At 43.7% G+C, this 19,627-nt stretch overlaps 1 protein-coding gene across 7 annotated transcripts in view; it reads right to left on the reverse strand.

Moving 5' to 3' along the window:
• LOC121551402 (C-Jun-amino-terminal kinase-interacting protein 4) overlaps positions 1 to 19,178 on the reverse strand; it is a 44,208-nt gene extending 25,030 nt beyond the window's left edge. For all 7 annotated transcript variants that reach the window (XM_041864040.2, XM_041864039.2, XM_041864037.2 and 4 more), the window contains exons 1-4: positions 18,637 to 19,178; positions 10,349 to 10,469; positions 1,556 to 1,626; positions 1,343 to 1,437 (exon numbers count right to left, since the gene is read on the reverse strand). In XM_041864040.2, coding sequence (XP_041719974.2) covers positions 1,343 to 1,437; positions 1,556 to 1,626; positions 10,349 to 10,469; positions 18,637 to 18,936 — 587 coding nt within the window. In that variant the 5' untranslated portion in view covers positions 18,937 to 19,178. The remainder of the gene's footprint in view (positions 1 to 1,342; positions 1,438 to 1,555; positions 1,627 to 10,348; positions 10,470 to 18,636) is intronic.
• Between the last annotated feature and the right edge of the window lie 449 nt (positions 19,179 to 19,627).

Here is a 19,627-nt window from a genome sequence, read left to right on the forward strand (position 1 = left end):
CATAGCTACCACAGCATTCTACAGTGATACGCCATCCCATCTGGTTTGGGCTTAGTGGGACTGTCATTATTTTTTAAAAACCTTTATTTAACTATAGGCAAGTCAGTTAAGAACAAATTCTTATTTACAATGATGGCCTACACCGGCCAAACCCGGACGACGCTGTGCCAATTGTGCGCTGCCCTATGGGACTCCCAATCACGGCCGGTTGTGATACAGCCTGGAATCGAACCAGGGGGTCTGTAGTGACGCCTCAAGCACTGAGATGCAGTGCCTTAGACCGCTGCGCCACTCGGGAGCCCAACAGGACAATGACCCAACACACCTCCAGGCTGTGTAAGGGCTATTTGACCAAGAAGGAGAGTGATGGAGTGCTGCATCAGACGACCTGACCTCCACAATCCCCCGAACTCAACCCAATTGAGATGGTTTGAGATGAGTTGGACCACAGAGTGAAGGAAAAGTAGCCAACAAGTGCTAAGCATGTGGGAACTCCTTCAAGACTGTTGGAAAAGCATTCCAGGTGAAGATGGTTGAGAGAATGCCAAGAGTGTGCAAAGCTGTCAACAAGGCAAAGGGCACTTTTTTGGGTACTACATGATTCCAAATGTGTTATTTCATAGTTTTGATGTCTTCACTATTATTCTACAATGTAGAAAATAGTAAAAATAAAGAAAAACCCTTGAATGAGTAGGTGTGTTCAAACTTTTGACTGGTACTGTATATACTAGGCGGTGTCAGAGGAAAGCCCAAAAAATTGTCAAAGACTCCAGTCACCAAAGTCATAGACTGTTCTCTCTGCTACCGCACGGCAAGCGGTACCGGAGCGCCAAGTCTAGGACCAAAAGGGTCTTTAACAGCTTCTACCCCCAAGCCATAAGACTGCTGAACAATTAATCAAATGGCCACCCGGACTATTTACATTGACCCTCCATTTGTTTTCACACTGCTGCTACCCGCTGTCTATTATCTATGTATAGTCACTTTACCCCTACCTACATGTACAAATTACTTCGACTAACCTGTACCCCCGCACATTGACTCGGTACCGGTAACCCCTGTATATAGCCTCGTTATTGTTATATTATTGTGCTACTTTTTATAATTTTTTGCTTTAGTTTATATGGTAAATATTTTCTTAATTCTTTCTTGAACTGCTTTGTTGGTTAAGGGCTTGTAAGTAAGCATTTCACGGTAAGGTCTACACCTGTTGTATTCGGCGCATGTGACAAATAAAGTTTGATTTGATGTTAATTACTTAATTAACTCAGGAAACAGACCAGTGTGGAAGCACCTGTTTTTCCATTATTTTGGCAGTTACCTGTATAACACCAAGGCTTACCTGACTCTGCCGAGTGTTCCTGAGTCTGAAGAGTCTGCTACACTCATCTGGTGGAGCTTGATCCTCTCTACATGCTCCATGTAGTTATGGATCATCTGTAATGGACAGAACAGAGAGGTTAGTTTTACTTTTGGTACTTGAAATTGTATTTCTTAGGAAAACAGTACATATAGGAAGAGTTCCCTCTTTTCTCCCTTCTTCCTCTCTCTTTACCTCTGTGTGTCTTTGATGGAGTGAGTTGAACTCCTTCTTCAGCTCAGACTCTCGCTCTTCCATCCTGCCGACTGAAGGAGAAGAGAAGAAAGAACATCAGTCAGACAATCAGTCAGATTATCAGTCTGTCAGTCTGACAGTCAGTCAGATTATCAGTCTGTCAGACAGACAGTCAGTCAAATTATCAGTCTGTCAGTCAGACAGTCAGTCAGATTATCAGTCTGTCAGACAGACAGTCAGTCAAATTATCAGTCTGTCAGACAGTCAGTCAAATTATCAGTCTGTCAGTCAGACAGTCAGTCAGATTATCAGTCTGTCAGTCAGTCAGATTATCAGTCTGTCAGACAGACAGTCAGTCAGATTATCAGTCTGTCAGACAGACAGACAGACAGACAGAGTCAGTCAGTCAGATTATCAGTCTGTCAGACAGACAGTCAGTCAGATTATCAGTCTGTCAGACAGACAGTCAGTCCGATTATCAGTCTGTCAGACAGACAGTCAGTCCGATTATCAGTCTGTCAGACAGACAGTCAGTCCGATTATCAGTCTGTCAGACAGACAGTCAGTCCGATTATCAGTCTGTCAGACAGAGACAGTCAGTCAAATTATCAGTTTGTCAGACAGTCAGTCAGATTATCAGTCTGTCAGACAGACAGTCAGTCAGATTATCAGTCTGTCAGACAGTCAGTCAGATTATCAATCAATCAGATTATCAGTCTGTCAATCAGACAGTCAGTCAGATTATCTGTCTATCAGACAGACAGTCAGTCAGTCAGATGATGTCAGTCTTATCCAACGCAAGTCTAGTCAGCCGTTAAATGAGTAGCTGTTCTTATAAGGAAACACACAGGCACAGAGGCTAACCAATGGGAGTCATCAGTAACACCATATGTGACAGAAGGTAAAGCTTCAATGACCACACAAATAGAACTGCTCTGAACTGAGATTAAATACTTTCATACTCTTGTGTTTCTAGAGAGACGACTGTGGCTAGTAGGTCTGTTATCAACTCTGTTATAGCCACTACAGCCAGCCCACATTGTCAACATCAATTAAAAGCAGCCCAATATGGCTAGATGTAGGACTCTCTATACACTACTCCCTGTAATGACAATGAGCTGCCACTAGGTGTCCTCGGTTCAACAGTAATAAGCCATCAGACACTAGACTGCTGCGTGACGCCAACGGGGCGGGGGACACACAGCACTGAGACAAGGTAAATAGGCCCGATTTAAGTGGTGACAAAAAAAACTAATCCTCCCATTAGTCTGTCAGGTTTAGCCTAAGCCTGGCGTGGAGCAGTGCAACAGCTGGAGCACATCACAGGGATATTACCAATTACACTGACATTAACACTCTTCAAACGCTGCTGGGACGTTGGGGTAATGTTTGAATTGAAAATACTGCTGTGATGTTATGGTAATGTTTGAATTGAAAATGCCATGACTATTCTAGAGGGATTCTGTGTCTGTTTCTGATGTGAAAGGAAAATAAGGGTGGGGTAACTTCATATGATGAATTGATATGTACTGTTGATGTAAATAGATAGCATCTCAACTCTGTCTAGATGAAACAGAGTTTAAGTGGCTAATGGGTTTTAATGTTCTGGTACAGGGCTAACCCTAGAATAATCTGTGAAGTCAGATAATTGCATTCTGGGAGAATGATATAAGATTGGAACATGGCACCACTACAACAAGGTCAACAGTACCATTTCCATGATGTTGCCTACTGGCATGCATGACACACAAGGCTGTGGTAGTGGGCCATTTATGATGATGTCATCAGACTGGCAGTGTAGTCTAGTATTTGTATTTATTATGGCTCCACATTAGCTCTACTCCCTTTGATCAGCATAGCAGGGACTAGTTCATTAATTCCCTTTGATCAGCATAGCAGGGACGAGTTAATTAATTGGTTAATTAATTCCCTTTGATCAGCATAGCAGGGACAAATTAATTAATTCCCTTTGATCAGCATAGCAGGGACTAGTTAATTAATTATCTTTGATCAGCACAGCAGGGACTAGTTCATTAATTGGTTAATTAATTCCCTTTGATCAGCATAGCAGGGACTAGTTCATTAATTCCCTTTGATCAGCATAGCAGGGACAAATTAATTAATTCCCTTTGATCAGCATAGCAGGGACTAGTTCATTAATTGGTTAATTAATTCCCTTTGATCAGCATAGCAGGGACTAGTTCATTAATTCCCTTTGATCAGCATAGCAGGGACTACTTCATGAATTCCCTTTGATCAGCATAGCAGGGACTAGTTAATTAATTCCCTTTGATCAGCATAGCAGGGACAAATTAATTAATTCCCTTTGATCAGCATAGCAGGGACTAGTTCATTGATTCCCTTTGATCAGCATAGCAGGGACTAGTTCATTAATTCCCTTTGATCAGCATAGCAGGGACTACTTCATGAATTCCCTTTGATCAGCATAGCAGGGACTAGTTAATTAATTCCCTTTGATCAGCACAGCAGGGACTAGTTCATTAATTCCCTTTGATCAGCATAGCACTAGTCCCTGCTGTGCTGATCAAAGGGAATTAATGAACTAGTCCCTGTTATCTGACTGTCTATTACATGGTAAGGGCCCCATCTCACTCAAAAAATAATAATTGATCCCCTGCTGATTTTGTACATTTGCCCACTGACAAAGAAATGATCAGTCTATAATTTTAATGGTAGGTTTATTTGAACAGTGAGAGACAGAATAACAACAAAAAAATCCAGAAAAACGCATGTCAAAAATGTTATAAATTGATTTGCATTTTAATGAGGGAAATATGTATTTGACCCCCTCTCAATCAGAAAGATGTCTGGCTCCCAGGTGTCTTATATACAGGTAACGAGCTGAGATTGGGAGCACACTCTTAAAGGGAGTGCTCCTAATCTCAGCTTGTTCCCTGTATAAAAGACACCTGTCCACAGAAGCAATCAATCAATCAGATTCCCAACTCTCCACCATGGCCAAGACCAAAGAGCTCTCCAAGGATGTCAGGGACAAGATTGTAGACCTACACAAGGCTGGAATGGGCTACAAGACCATCGCTAAGCAGCTTGGTGACAAGGTGACAACAGTTGGTGCGATGATTCGCAAATAGAAGAAACACAAAAGAACTGTCAATCTCCCTCGGCCTGGGGCTCCATGCAAGATCTCACCTCGTGGAGTTGCAATAATCATGAGAACGGTGAGGAATCAGCCCAGAACTACACGGGAGGATCTTGTCAATGATCTCAAGGCAGCTGGGACCATAGTCACCAAGAAAACAATTGGTAACACACTACACCGTGAAGGACTGAAATCCTGCAGCGCCTGCAAGGTCCCCCTGCTCAAGAAAGCACATATACAGGGCCATCTGAAGTTTGCCAATGAACATCTGAATGATTCAGAGGAGAACTGGGTGAAAGTGTTGTGGTCAGATGAGACCAAAATCGAGCTCTTTGGCCTCAACTCAACTCGCCGTGTTTGGAGGAGGAGGAATGCTGCCTATGACCCCAAGAACACCATCCCCACCGTCAAACATGGAGGTGGAAACATTATGCTTTGGGGGTGTTTTTCTGCTAAGGGGACAGGACAACTTCACCACATCAAAGGGACGATGGACGGGGCCATGTACCGTCAAATCTTGGGTGAGAACCTCCTTCCCTCAGCCAGGGCATTGAAAATGGGTTGTGGATGGGTATTCCAGCATGACAATGACCCAAAACCTACACGGCCAAGGCAACAAAGGAGTGGCTCAAGAAGAAGCACATTAAGGTCCTGGAGTGGCCTAGCCAGTCTCCAGACCTTAGTCTCATAGAAAATCTGTGGAGGGGAGCTGAAGGTTCGAGTTGCCAAACGTCAGCCTCGAAACCTTAATGACTTGGAGAAGATCTGCAAAGAGGAGTGGAACAAAATCCCTCCTGAGATGTGTGCAAACCTGGTGGCCAACTACAAGAAACGTCTGACCTCTGTGATTGCCAACAAGGGTTTTGCCACCAAGTACTAAGTCATGTTTTGCAGAGGGGTCAAATACTTATTTCCCTCATTAAAATGCAAATCAATTCATAACATTTTTGACATGCGTTTTTTCTGGATTTTTTTGTTGTTATTCTGTCTCTCACTGTTCAAATAATCCTAACATTAAAATTATAGACTGATCATGTCTTTGTCAGTGGGCAAACGTACAAAATCAGCAGGGGATCAAATACTTTTTTCCCTCACTGTACATCTCCTGAATGAGGGACCACTACTCCACATCACATAAAGGAGGACAGATTGTTCTGACACCAGATTAGATAGACAGACAGACAGACATGCTGTCAGATCTGTATGTAAGAGTATAGGCTATGTAAATGCTGCATTATTGAATACTAGCTAGCTGTCTTCTGATCTCCATTCAACTCTTCCCTGTCTTAGGTCTAATTAGCCAGAGCCATATGCACCCATGTACCATGTATACTGTACATGTCTAGCCTGGTGCCTAACTGTCACCACATATGGATGGATTGATTCATCACGTTTTTTAAGCATCAGTGCAGTGTATAACATTAACATGCACATAGTGGTGGAAATACTTCCCAGCCACTCATACGAACCAGTGACTGTGGCCAGCTATGGGAGTGGTCTTTCTCTTTGCCTGCTCAACAGGCATCCGCAGGACAGCTATGGGGTCCTTCTCTGAGGAGTGGCGAGAGTGGGTATGATGTAGACCGAGTTAGTGTGTTTAGAACGTTGGCTCACTCCGTTGTGTGGACTGGGTGAGAGGAAGAACTGCATCTATGCAATATTCTGTTTCTTTTTGACAAAAGACAATGAACGCCAATGCCAATGAAAGCAAGAGTTGTGTCTGCAGATCAGGGTTAGGGTCAATTCCATTTTAATTCCAGGCAATTCAGAAAGTAAACCAAATTCCAATTCCAAATTGTCCTAACTGAAAAGCATTGAAGAGAATTGGAATTTCAGTGTACTTCCTGAATTTACTAGAATTTAAATGGAATTGACCCCAACCCTGCTGCAGATACAGGCCATGTCTAAACAGCATTCTAGTGTACCATTGTCCTGCAAAGTAAACACGGATCTGAAATCCACTCATCTTCTCCTTTCATAAAAGCTTCCCAATTGAAGTAAGGGTGCAAGTAAGAGAAGATGCCTGCGGTTTAAGACTATCCACACAGAGTAGCTTTTGGGCTACTCTACACATATAGTAGCTGTGGACTCTGCCCTGGTTGGAGAACGCCTGTCTGGGAGCAGCATAATGAACCATGAATTATTCACCATAGACTGGGAGTGGCAGCAGCCAGGGCAGCGTGCTCTACAGATGGTTAACTACACGGATGGGACTCGTGACTGTTTATACACACAGGGCGTGTGCCGTTACGATCAGCATTTCCCAGTCCTGTATTGCCAGTCTGTTTCTGCTTCAGTGTTTAGCATGACAACAATAAAGGAAATGGCTGAAGCAGGAACTGGCAGTCAGATTTTCCCAACACTGAAGAACAACAGGAGTGTGTCAGTTTATGAAGCTATGGTTCTCTCCTCGTCAATAAGTCATTGCTAACAGAGGTTTGAGCTATCACATCAGACTGTGGATGCTTGTGTTCGATTAAGCGCCGCATCAGACTCCCCTCCTAAATCCACCAATGGGTGCCTGGCTGCCACTTAAAGAGGATGGGAGTAACAGTAATCCTGTAATACCATTACTGTCACCCGAAAAGAGTGTGAATATGTGTGTGTGTGTGTGTGTGTGTGTGTGTCTAATTAATTATCAAAGGAATGAATGGGAGACGAGAAAGGCGGAGGCAGAGAATATCATGGAAATACAGCAGCACTGAGCTGCATGGAGATGCTACAGTGGGGAAAAAAAGTATTTAGTCAGCCACCAATTGTGCAAGTTCTCCCACTTAAAAAGATGAGAGAGGCCTGTAATTTTCATCATAGGTACACGTCAACTATGACAGACAAATTGAGGAAAAAAAATCCAGAAAATCACATTGTAGGATTTTTAATGAATTTATTTGCAAATTATGGTGGAAAATAAGTATTTGGTCACCTACAAACAAGCAAGATTTCTGGCTCTCACAGACCTGTAACTTCTTCTTTAAGAGGCTCCTCTGTCCTCCACTCGTTACCTGTATTAATGGCACCTGTTTGAACTTGTTATCAGTATAAAAGACACCTGTCCACAACCTCAAACAGTCACACTCCAAAATCCACTATGGCCAAGACCAAAGAGCTGTCAAAGGACACCAGAAACACAATTGTAGACCTGCACCAGGCTGGGGAAGACTGAATCTGCAATAGGTAAGCAGCTTGGTTTGAAGAAATCAACTGTGGGAGCAATTATTAGGAAATGGAAGACATACAAGACCACTGATAATCTCCCTCAATCTGGGGCTCCACGCAAGATCTCACCCCCGTGGGGTCAAAATGATCACAAGAATGGTGAGCAAAAATCCCAGAACCACACGGGGGGACCTAGTGAATGACCTGCAGAGAGCTGGGACCAAAGTAACAAAGCCTACCATCAGTAACACACTACGCCGCCAGGGACTCAAATCCTGCAGTGCCAGACGTGTCCCCCTGCTTAAGCCAGTACATGTCCAGGCCCGTCTGAAGTTTGCTAGAGTGCATTTGGATGATCCAGAAGAGGATTGGGAGAATGTCATATGGTCAGATGAAACCAAAATAGAACTTTTTGGTAAAAACTCAACTCGTCGTGTTTGGAGGACAAAGAATGCTGAGTTGCATCCAAAGAACACCATACCTACTGTGAAGCATGGGGGTGGAAACATCATGCTTTGGGGCTGTTTTTCTGCAAAGGGACCAGGACGACTGATCCGTGTAAAGGAAAGAATGAATGGGGCCATGTATCGTGAGATTTTGAGTGAAAACCTCCTTCCATCAGCAAGGGCATTGAAGATGAAACGTGGTTGGGTCTTTCAGCATGACAATGATCCCAAACACACCACCCGGGCAACAAAGGAGTTGCTTCGTAAGAAGCATTTCAAGGTCCTGGAGTGGCCTAGCCAGTCTCCAGATCTCAACCCCATAGAAAATCTTTGGAGGGAGTTGAAAGTCCGCGTTGCCCAGCGACAGCCCCAAAACATCACTGCTCTAGAGGAGATCTGCATGGAGGAATGGGCCAAAATACCAGCAACAGTGTGTGAAAACCTTGTGAAGACTTACAGAAAACGTTTGACCTGTGTCATTGCCAACAAAGGGTATATAACAAAGTATTGAGAAACTTTTGTTATTGACCAAATACTTATTTTCCACCATAATTTGCAAATAAATTCATTAAAAATCCTACAATGTGATTTTCTGGATTTTTTTTCTCATTTTGTCTGTCATAGTTGACATGTACCTATGATGAAAATTACAGGCCTCTCATCTTTTTAAGTGGGAGAACTTGCACAATTGGTGGCTGACTAAATACTTTTTTTCCCCACTGTATATATGGACTGCTGTGTGCAAAATGGTAGGCATACCAATGATGTGAAATGCATGTGTGTGTGTGTGTGTGTGGGTCGGTGTGTGTGTGTGTGTGTGTGTGTGGGGGGGGGTAATGTATGTGTGGATTCAGTGTGAGAGAGGAGAAAGAGATGGTGAATCCCAAACCACCTCCTCGCCCCTACCCATTCACTCCGTAGTCACGTGTTGCTGATGAAACTCTGAGGGTGACTTCGAGAGTGGCGAGGGGATCAATAAACCCTTCAACGTCGAGATACACTCCTGACTTGAATGATGCAATTCATGTTCCACTTTTAAATAATCAAACAAGCATGAAATTCAAATTAACAAAAATCACCCTGTCGTTTTACAAAATCTAAACCTCAGCAACAGTTAAAGATTTAATTTGGGAGGTATTTCATATTTTACATGTGTCAAGTCTCGACAATAGACATAAAGAAATGCATGTGTCATAATTACATTTACATTTAAAGTTTAAGTCATTTAGCAGACGCTCTTATCCAGAGCGACTTACAAATTGGTGCATTCAACTTAGGATAGCCAGTGGGACAACCACCACTGGGGGAGGGTGGGTGTAGAAGGATTACTGTTATACTATTCCAGGTATTCCTTAAAGAGGTAGGGTTTCAAGTGTCTCCGGAAGGTGGTCAGTGACTCCGCTGTCCTAGCGTCGTGGGGGAGCTTGTTCCACCTGTGGGGTGCCAGAGCAGCGAATAGCTTTGACTGGGCTGAGCGGGAACTGTGTTTCCGTAGAGGTAGGGGGGCTAGCAGGCCAGAGGTGGATGAACGTAGTGCCCTCGTTTGGGTGTAGGGACTGATCAGAGCCTGAAGGTAAGGAGGTGCCGTTCCGCTCACAGCTCCGTAGGCAAGCACCATGGTTTTGTAGTAGATGCGAGCTTCAACTGGAAGCCAGTGGAGTGTGCGGAGGAGCGGGGTGACATGAGAGAACTTGGGAAGGTTGAACACCAGACGGGCTGCAGCATTCTGGATAAGTTGTAGGGGTTTAATGGCACAGGCAGGGAGCCCAGCCAACAGAGAGTTGCAGTAATCCAGACGGCACGCCTCTCCATTCTTTTGTGTGAAATTGCGCAAACTCAAAAATAACGCGGTGCCTTATGGGACTGCACTTTGCTATGGAGCTGGCAATGTTGCAGGCTTAGTCGAACTGCCTACCGGATAGGCTAATTATCCCCTACACCCTCGAAGGTTTTCACTCACTCAGCTTTGGGACACTTGTGCAAATGACGGAGGTGCGTGTGAACGTGCAAGTGGAGGGGAATGGGTTGATTTGGGATTCAGCCTGTGTGTGTGTGTGTGTGTAAACTTACTTTGGTCTGCGTAGTTCTTGATCTTGAGCTCCAGTTGGCGGGAGTGGGACTCCATTCTGCCCACATGGTTCTGAAGGTCCTTCTTCTCCTGCTCCTGACTGTCCTCAAACTCCATGAACTTCTGCTCAGAGACACACACAGAGTACTCAGTCACACATTGCATAATACAGTTTACCACCTACAAAGAGACACTGAGAATATATGTGCAGAATAATTATTTGACCAAATACAGGACCACCCTGTAAGCTGTGCAGAGCGGTACATGTGTATCTACTGCCACAACATAGTCTAGACTACACTCTAAGAAGCAGGCATGTCTACTACTACGTTACACTCCCACAGGATAGAGAAACCAGGATCTGGAAGTCTTTTGTTCACCCGTAAATGCAGGTCCCCTCCCCTCCCACATCCTCCTGGTGTGTCAGAGAAGTGCGTCCTGGACAGAAAGCCAGTGTGTGTGTGTGTGTGTGTGTGTGTGTGTGAGTGAGTGAGTGTGCTTCCGCATCCTGCCAGCTGTAATCCTTTACACTGGCCTGCTCTTCACTCCTCTCCTTTCTTCTTTTCTGTGTTCGCATTTATAGATATATTGAAAATAATCAGATAATGATCTTTTTTCGGCATTAAACAAAGCCATGACATTCTATACGACACATTTCTATCTGCAACGTTCAACACAGCTGGAAAGGCCACAGCTAATCATCTGGCCTACATACTGTATTATCCAGGCCTGCTCTGCTCCTCCCCCCTAGAAGAACATACCAGGGAGCGCAGAGCCGCCGGAAAACGTGTGGCGAGACATCATTTGCCCCAGTACTTCAATCAGGTGTGAAAGCAGCAGCACTGAACGTGTTTACCAGACATATTCATTATTTCACGTCATAGAAAAACATTTTGCAACAAAAAAGAAAGCAGGCATTTCTTATTTGACAAGTTGACATAGTACCTCCCCCAATTTCAGCCCGTTTACATGTTTTAGTGAATACAACCCTGTCCCTGGGATTTCATGCGGTAACCCCCACGCTCGCTGCGACAGATGGATTCACGTGTCAGTCACAGTGGTCTCCTAGCTACAGCCTACAGAGGCTAATCAACCACGCCTCCCAACAACTTTTTTGGTTGCAGCAGCACATTGTTTTTTGACTCTGCACTTGGTTTATTTCTTCACTCACCCTCCTCTCCAGTGTGGAATCCTGGTGCAATCTGACTTTGTGGTCGTCTTATCTAGTGGAAACCCTCTCCTGCCATCCTGGCTCATGAGAGAACGAACACACATTTTCATGGAAAACAAGGCATGTGTGAATAAAAGCAGTTTAGTCATCCTCTAAAACTATCTAGAATTATCCAATCTATAGCTAGCTAGCTAACAAAACTACTTACGTTAGCTTTAGAGTAGCCTTGGTAGATAGCTAGCTAGCTAACATTAGCTAGCTAGGTTGATGCAATCATTCAGCCAGCAGCTAACTTTATGATTTAGACTCCCTGAATAAATGGGTTTGGCACAGCATAAATAGATTAAACGATCTGCTGCTGCTACCCAAGGAGAATGAATACTGAAGTTTCGTCAGACAGTTTGTTAGTCCAGTAATGTTTGTTGTGATTATTCACAAATGTTTGTGGCGCAAATTTCACTGTCTTAAAAGTAAAAAACCTACAAATTCCGCCACAGAGCAGTCTACAGACTATATGAACACACATTTGTCCAACCATAAAAGGAACATTTATGGATTCTAGCGCCACCATAACTTTCACAAATACAGAGACAGGCAGCCATCTTTTTCAACTAGCTAGTGCATAGTGACAACTACTGATATGAACTGCTAATGCAGGTTTGGTTAGAATAGAGTGCAATAGAATGAGTGACATTAAATAAAATCTACTTTATGAAAAAGTAGTTGATTTGACAGGCAATCCGTTCCTACAGTGAGCGCCAGGGAACCAACCTCTGCTGGGCAGGATGGAGACTATAAAGAGGAAAGGAGAGGAGAGGAGAGGAGAGGAGAGGAGAGGATACATATGAGGAATCACAGCGTGGAACATTCCATACCCCCTTAGGGCTCTGGTCAAAAGTAGTGTACTATATAGGGAATAGGCTGCCCTGTCATCATCTCCACTCTCCAATGCAGCACTATAGTTATCTAATGTTGTGCTTCTGAACGAGGTTTCTGGGCCTACCCAGAGATACTTCTTGAACCACCGGTTAAAATTGCATCATTTGTTTTGGAGTACTACCAGTGTCAGTTTGTCATCTGTCCCAACAATGTGTTGTTGGAAGCAGTGCAGTGAGTCTAGGCAAGCAGAGTCTTGAAGAGTGAAAAACATTTTCACTGTCCATGGTCGAGAACATCTATATGTGATGCATTGTGGGTAAATGGTGACTGACCAATCTACAAATAATAATGAGTAGGTCTAGTTACGTATGATGCAAGGTGATATGTAGACCAGTTAGTCACGACTCTGTTGAACAAGCCTTGGTTGGGTCTTTGCTTCACTAGGCTGGCCAGCCATGATAATAACAACATTGGCATATTATTGCACAACACAAGGTTAGTGGTTTTATGACTTACACATAACAAAAACTGTTAAAGTCTACTGTGTATAGTGTTAAATGTATTTATTTTTCAAAGTACACTGCTTAACATTGTGTGTGTAGAGTGGAATTCATATTTAAAGTCATTGTAACCATTCTTTGCATAATGCTCAGCCCTGCTATAGTAGTTCACTAAAACTACAGAGTATGTTGTCCATTGAAGTTGTTGTCTCTGGCTGTTTTGATATTATATTCAGAATTAATAATAACAAGGTTTGTGATAGTTTGATCCACCTTAGGCCAAGGTTGTTTCCAATTCACAGGACCTGGCAATTAAAACCCCAGGCCTGTAGTCATTACACAGATGAAAAGGGAAGCCATCTATTATCATAATATTTAGTCATAGCCTACGAATAGGACCCAGAGTTTTACCTGACCAGGTCATGAGATCAGGAAAAACTCCAGGCCCCAGAAAAGACACATACACATTTTGCCACACCACTTTTGAACCGGTGGTGCCACCTCTGAGGGAGCGGCCATTGTTTGCATCCATGTATATTCATAGTGATTCAAAACAGAAGTATTACTTGCCACATGGCAGCAAAGTGTCAGTTTATGACCACACCTTAGGGGTGAATGTCGAACTGGAATGAAACCTACTTAGGCTCACTCACATTTCTATTAACAGTCAAACAGTGTATCAATCATTTTTACAAAGGGAACTGCATGATAAACTACTATATCATGGAGACGTTATTCCTCATAGCGGTGAGAAGATGCACCAACCTGAACACACTTTATTATTTTTCCAGGTTTGTGTTTTTGGTTTAAAATAAAATAAGCACTGCTCGAGAGATAGAAGTGGCATGACGGCCAATGGTATTCTCCTGCTTCCTATTGCCTCCACTATCCTGGTGGAACAAGCCTGATCGCATTCACCATTCTATTTCACTTCACGTAAAACAGAATGGTGAACACAGCGTTCAGGCTGGTTCCGCCAGGCTATGCCTTCAACTGACCACAGACACAGTGCACCATGCTGTCTAATGTACAGTACACTTGGGTGTTAACTGATCAATGAATCGATTAGCAATGAGTGAGCGATCTGTTAAATAACGACAACAGAATCAATACGTGGCAGAGTGGCCTATAAGAGCTGAAGAACATGTGCACATCCAGGTACTTTTGCCTGATGAAGACCTAAGGGTGGAAACGTTCTTATAATAATAATAATATGAATTATTTCTGCCTCATGCACCAATTGATGTTGTTACTCCTATGACCAGAGAAAGTGAAACATTCCTTGATATTAAAAAAGACACAAGCCGCTAATAATAACGCAACAATAATAACTCATTCATTGTAGCTGCAGTGCTGGTTGTAGCATGAGTGGAAGTAGGGAGAACGCTCATTTTATGGCTTATAAAAGTGTTGAACAAAGTGTTGACAGTGATGAATAAGAACTTAAACATGAAATTTGTTCAGTCCCTCTCTAGTCATGGTTTCAAAAGTTTTGAAATCTCACATTATCAACTTTGCTGTGCGTTCGAGGCTTCTTTTCACAGTCTACGGCGCGAGGAAACTGTGCAGACACGGTGATCTGAGCTATCTGATTGGCCAGCGGCAGGCCTGTAAGTGCACTTATTTTGCTCTCTGGGCCTGCTGGATAGGTGGTGGAGTCTTACCTTCAGACACATGAAATGGTTCAAAATGAGAACACTGCCTTCCTGGCGCTAGGGCTACTGAACTGAACAGCCAGGTCACCCGTGATACCAGTCAGTATTCGACGTCCATCCATGTCTGAGGACGTCGGGAGATGGTGGTCCTCTGTAGCTCAGCTGGTAGAGCACGGCGCTTGTAACGCCAAGGTAGTGGGTTCGATCCCCGGGACCACCCATACACAAAAATGTATGCACGCATGACTGTAAGTCGCTTTGGATAAAAGCGTCTGCTAAATGGCATATTATTATTATTATTATGCGGAAACCGGCCACTAGGGGCAGCAGTGAGCACTGTTAACTTCAAGTAGGTTTTGCAATGGTGTTGGGGACGGCTGATGGGTGTAAGAATCTGCCTTTGATTCCAAAGGTTGCAAGTTCAAATCCAGCAATATAAAATTGTTTTAGCTATTTTTGTTTTAAGCCCATCCCAAACCTTAACCCTTACCTTATCCATTCGGAGTTAATGCCTAATCTTAAAAATCTGGAGTTAATGCCTAAACTTAACCTTAAACATTGAAATTTGACGTTTGGAACAACTTTGAAATGTGATGTTTGAGAAACATGGATGAACGTCTAATTCTGACGTGAGACTGTGAGAGCTGGAAGGAACTGAATCAAGTGCACCTACCGCCAACAGCGCGAAACGAATTAGAAAATAGTAACGCAAGGCTTTATCATTGGGTTTTGTACAAAAATGTTTAGCGATTGACTAGGAATGCTTTGGCGATTGAACGGTTGGTGACCACTGGTTTATCGTATAGACCAATGACTATATAAACCCTGGATTGCAGACGTTATGTATTGGCCATTATACAACGGGAGGGTCTAATCCTGAATGCTGATTGGTTAAAACCGCATTCCAGCCGGTGTCTATTCCACAAGTTACCACCGGCTAAATCTATGACGTTAAAATGCCTATTTACTCTGTTCTATCTGACTGCGCAATCTACGGTCTCATCAGCCCAGCCAAGCAATTTATAAACTTGATCTCCACTATAAAAAGCATATAGACATTATCTTACATTTCTTTTAGACTAACATTTAGTTTTCAACAGAAACCTTGCTGTCTGTCTCTCCGACATTTGCAACATTGATTTAATACTGAAATTCAATCTCCAGCTGTCCCATATTAATGAATGTGTCGGGAGTCGGGATGAGACAGACAGGCAGACAGCTTTTCTCAGCCAGTCGAAATCATGAATCAGCTGGCAACATTTCTATGGATATATACGAAGAAATGTAAATTGAAAAAGGTAAAACAAAACGAAGTACAGCTAGTTTGCAGTCTTTCCAGCTTCAGTTTGAAGTGATTGTGTTAGCTGGGTTGTTGGCTAGCTCCTCTGAACAACAGTGTCCTTACGAGTGAGCACATTTTCTACGCAAGGCGAAATCGCGCCTCATTAGCTCATTGTTATGGATGTGTTCAAATAAATGTCACTAGAAAACAGCTTAAACAAAATGTAAATGCAGCTACTTTGCTGTTATTCTGGCTGCACTTTTTGACGTGACTGTTAAGTTAGCCGTAGTTGACTAGCTAGCAAGCAAGGGTTAATAGGAATGAATGGAATTCAACAGTATTTCTATTAAATGTTTCGTGAACAAAATTATATGGAATGAAGTAGGGGTCAGTAACATTAGTTCTCTCTATTTTGTATTATTATGTTTAGCTCACATAACAATTTAAGTATGCGTTGAAGTGTCAAAAACGAATGTAGACATTGATAAATGCATTTATATTGCCAAGATGACTGCTCTGTGGTTTAAATACACTGCTAAAAAAAATTAAGGGAACACTAAAAAAACACATCCTAGATCTGAATGAATGAAATAATCTTATTAAATACTTTTTTCTTTACATAGTTGAATGTGCTGACAACAAAATCACACAAAAATTATCAATGGAAATCAAATGTATCAACCCATGGAGGTCTGGATTTGGAGTCACCCTCAAAATTAAAGTGGAAAACCACACTACAGGCTGATCCAACTTTGATGTAATGTCCTTAAAACAAGTCAAAATGAGGCTCAGTAGTGTGTGTGGCCTCCACGTGCCTGTATGACCTCCCTACAACGCCTGGGCATGCTCCTGATGAGGTGGCGGATGGTCTCCTGAGGATCTCCTCCCAGACCTGGACTAAAGCATCCGCCAACTCCTGGACAGTCTGTGGTGCAACGTGGCGTTGGTGGATGGAGCGAGACATGATGTCCCAGATGTGCTCAATTGGATTCAGGTCTGGGGAACGGGCGGGCCAGTCCATAGCATCAATGCCTTCCTCTTGCAGGAACTGCTGACACACTCCAGCCACATGAGGTCTAGCATTGTCTTGCATTAGGAGGAACCCAGGGCCAACCGCACCAGCATATGGTCTCACAAGGGGTCTGAGGATCTCATCTCGGTACCTAATGGCAGTCAGGCTACCTTTGGCGAGCACATGGAGGGCTGTGCGGCCCCCCAAAGAAATGCCACCCCACACCATGACTGACCCACCGCCAAACCGGTCATGCTGGAGGATGTTGCAGGCAGCAGAACGTTCTCCACGGCGTCTCCAGACTCTGTCACGTCTGTCACATGTGCTCAGTGTGAAACTGCTTTCATCTGTGAAGAGCACAGGGCGCCAGTGGCGAATTTGCCAATCTTGGTGTTCTCTGGCAAATGCCAAACGTCCTACACGGTGTTGGGCTGTAAGCACAACCCCCACCTGTGGACGTCGGGCCCTCATACCACCCTCAGAGTCTGTTTCTGACCGTTTGAGCAGACACATGCACATTTGTGGCCTGCTGGAGGTCATTTTGCAGGGCTCTGACAGTGCTCCTCCATGCACAAAGGCGGAGGTAGCAGTCCTGCTGCTGTGTTGTTGCCCTCCTACGGCCTCCTCCACGTCTCCTGATGTACTGGCCTGTCTCCTGGTAGCGCCTCCATGCTCTGGACACTACGCTGACAGACACAGCAAACCTTCTTGCCACAGCTCGCATTGATGTGCCATCCTGGATGAGCTGCACTACCTGAGCCACTTGTGTGGGTTGTAGACTCGAGTCTCATGCTACCACTAGAGTGAAAGCACCGCCACCATTCAAAAGTGACCAAAACATCAGCCAGGAAGCATAGGAACTGAGAAGTGGTCTGTGGTCACCACCTGCAAAACCAGTCCTTTATTGGGGGGTGTCTTGCTAATTGCCTATAATTTCCACCTGTTGTCTATTCCATTTGCACAACAGCATGTGAAATGTATTGTCAATCAGTGTTGCTTCCTAAGTGGACAATTTGATTTCACAGAAGTGTGATTGACTTAGAGTTACATTGTGTTGTTTAAGTGTTCCCTTTATTTTTTTGAGCAGTGTATATTACCCCCTGTCAGTCATGCAGGGTGTATAAACATCATTGGTCTAGACAGGGGCTAATGGCGTGTGAGAGCAGAGCACAGGTGGGATGTTTTTGATGATATGATTGGATTTACGGTGACAGGAAGACCGTTCACCCAGTGTCTCTGTCTATCTTTGGAGAATAAACAATATACTAAAGATATTTACATGCAAAGTGATAGGAGGCTGACAGCTGTTTCTGTAGGCTACAATAGCCAAGCAGGCAAACAGTCTGACAAAAAAAGGATGGATGTTTGAATGTAACTGGGGGCTACGTCCTCTCATGGCAACATCAAAAGTGCACTTATATACTTGGAGGAGAAAAACATCTCGGTCGCGGGCATTCTGTGTGCTAGTGCAGTGATGAAATTGAGGCTACTGTGAATCAAGCCACCATGGATGGGTAAACTACTGTTAGCATGATGCTAAACTAATCACACAGTTACTCATCTAACTGGGAAGCATTTATTACGAACGTTGCTCTCCTTGCACAATATAAGATTGTTGACAACGTTGCACCACGTGCATGTTCTGCACAACACATGGGCATCGGTATGGATGCTTTGGTGATTAAAAACACTGGCTTTCGTGGCCTTGCAGCGAGAGGCAGTGTTTCAAATCCGCTATCAATGTCCTCCATCTCTCTCCCTCTCTCTCTGTCGTTCGCTGCCCGGACTCACCTCCTCTGCGTGTTTCCTCAGCGCTTTCTCCCGTTCATATTGCGTGATGAGCTGTTCGTTGTCCTCCTTTAACAGTTCTAGTTCCACTTCATGCTCCTGGTTTTCCGCGAACACCGAATCCAGGTTCTCCAGCACAGCCACGACGAGCGGCATCAGTTCTTTCACCGCGTCTTCGTCGTATTTTCCTATCAGTTTCTCGAACTCGCGGTAGATAGAGTTGGCCAGGCCCGATACCCGCTCCGACATCATAGCCGATGTCCCAGGGTCGTCCTGGTACACTACTCCGTCCTCCAACTCCATTTTCTTCCCTTCCTTGAACAAATAGGTCCTGTGAATATGATTTACACTTACCCCGCCACTATGAATTCCGTTATTTTATTTACGAAAATGCAATGTGTATTCCTTTTAAAAGCTTGAATTGAAATGGATATATCCGTGCAGTAGTCCCTCCCTAGAAGCGTTCGATAGACGTGGATTATTTTTTTCCTCCGGTTTCGTCTTCTCACAACAGAGGTGCGTTCAGTTCGCTTGAACGTTTGCTACGTTGCAGAATTGTTTGTCCTGAACGACACATTTTCAAAAACGTTATTGTACTTTCTTGAACAGACTGAGGAAACAGACTACTCCCGTTTGGTGGATGTGGCTTGAAGCAACGAGTGACGTATTTAAAGGGCAGCGGTTCCTATTATACCTCAGTTTCCCCAACCCACGACCTCCCCGTTATTCAACTGGTCGTTCAGTACAGCACCGTTTCAGTTAAATTGAACGTTCCAGAACGTAAAACTTACTGAACGCAGCCCAGCTGAGTAGACTATCACGTGATGACGTCATATTTTAACGCAGAGAATGTAGTTTGACCGAATATTTGTATCCTACAATGTTAAATTTAGGGCTAGTCACATAGTCAAACACATCATAGTAATAACATAGTAATAAAACAGTACTGTTAATAAAGGCATCTTTATTTCAATTCCTTTGTCTACAGAAAACG

The sequence above is a fragment of the Coregonus clupeaformis genome, chromosome 35 (assembly GCF_020615455.1).
Source record: "Coregonus clupeaformis isolate EN_2021a chromosome 35, ASM2061545v1, whole genome shotgun sequence".
In the NCBI taxonomy this organism is placed as follows: Eukaryota; Metazoa; Chordata; class Actinopteri; order Salmoniformes; family Salmonidae; genus Coregonus; species Coregonus clupeaformis.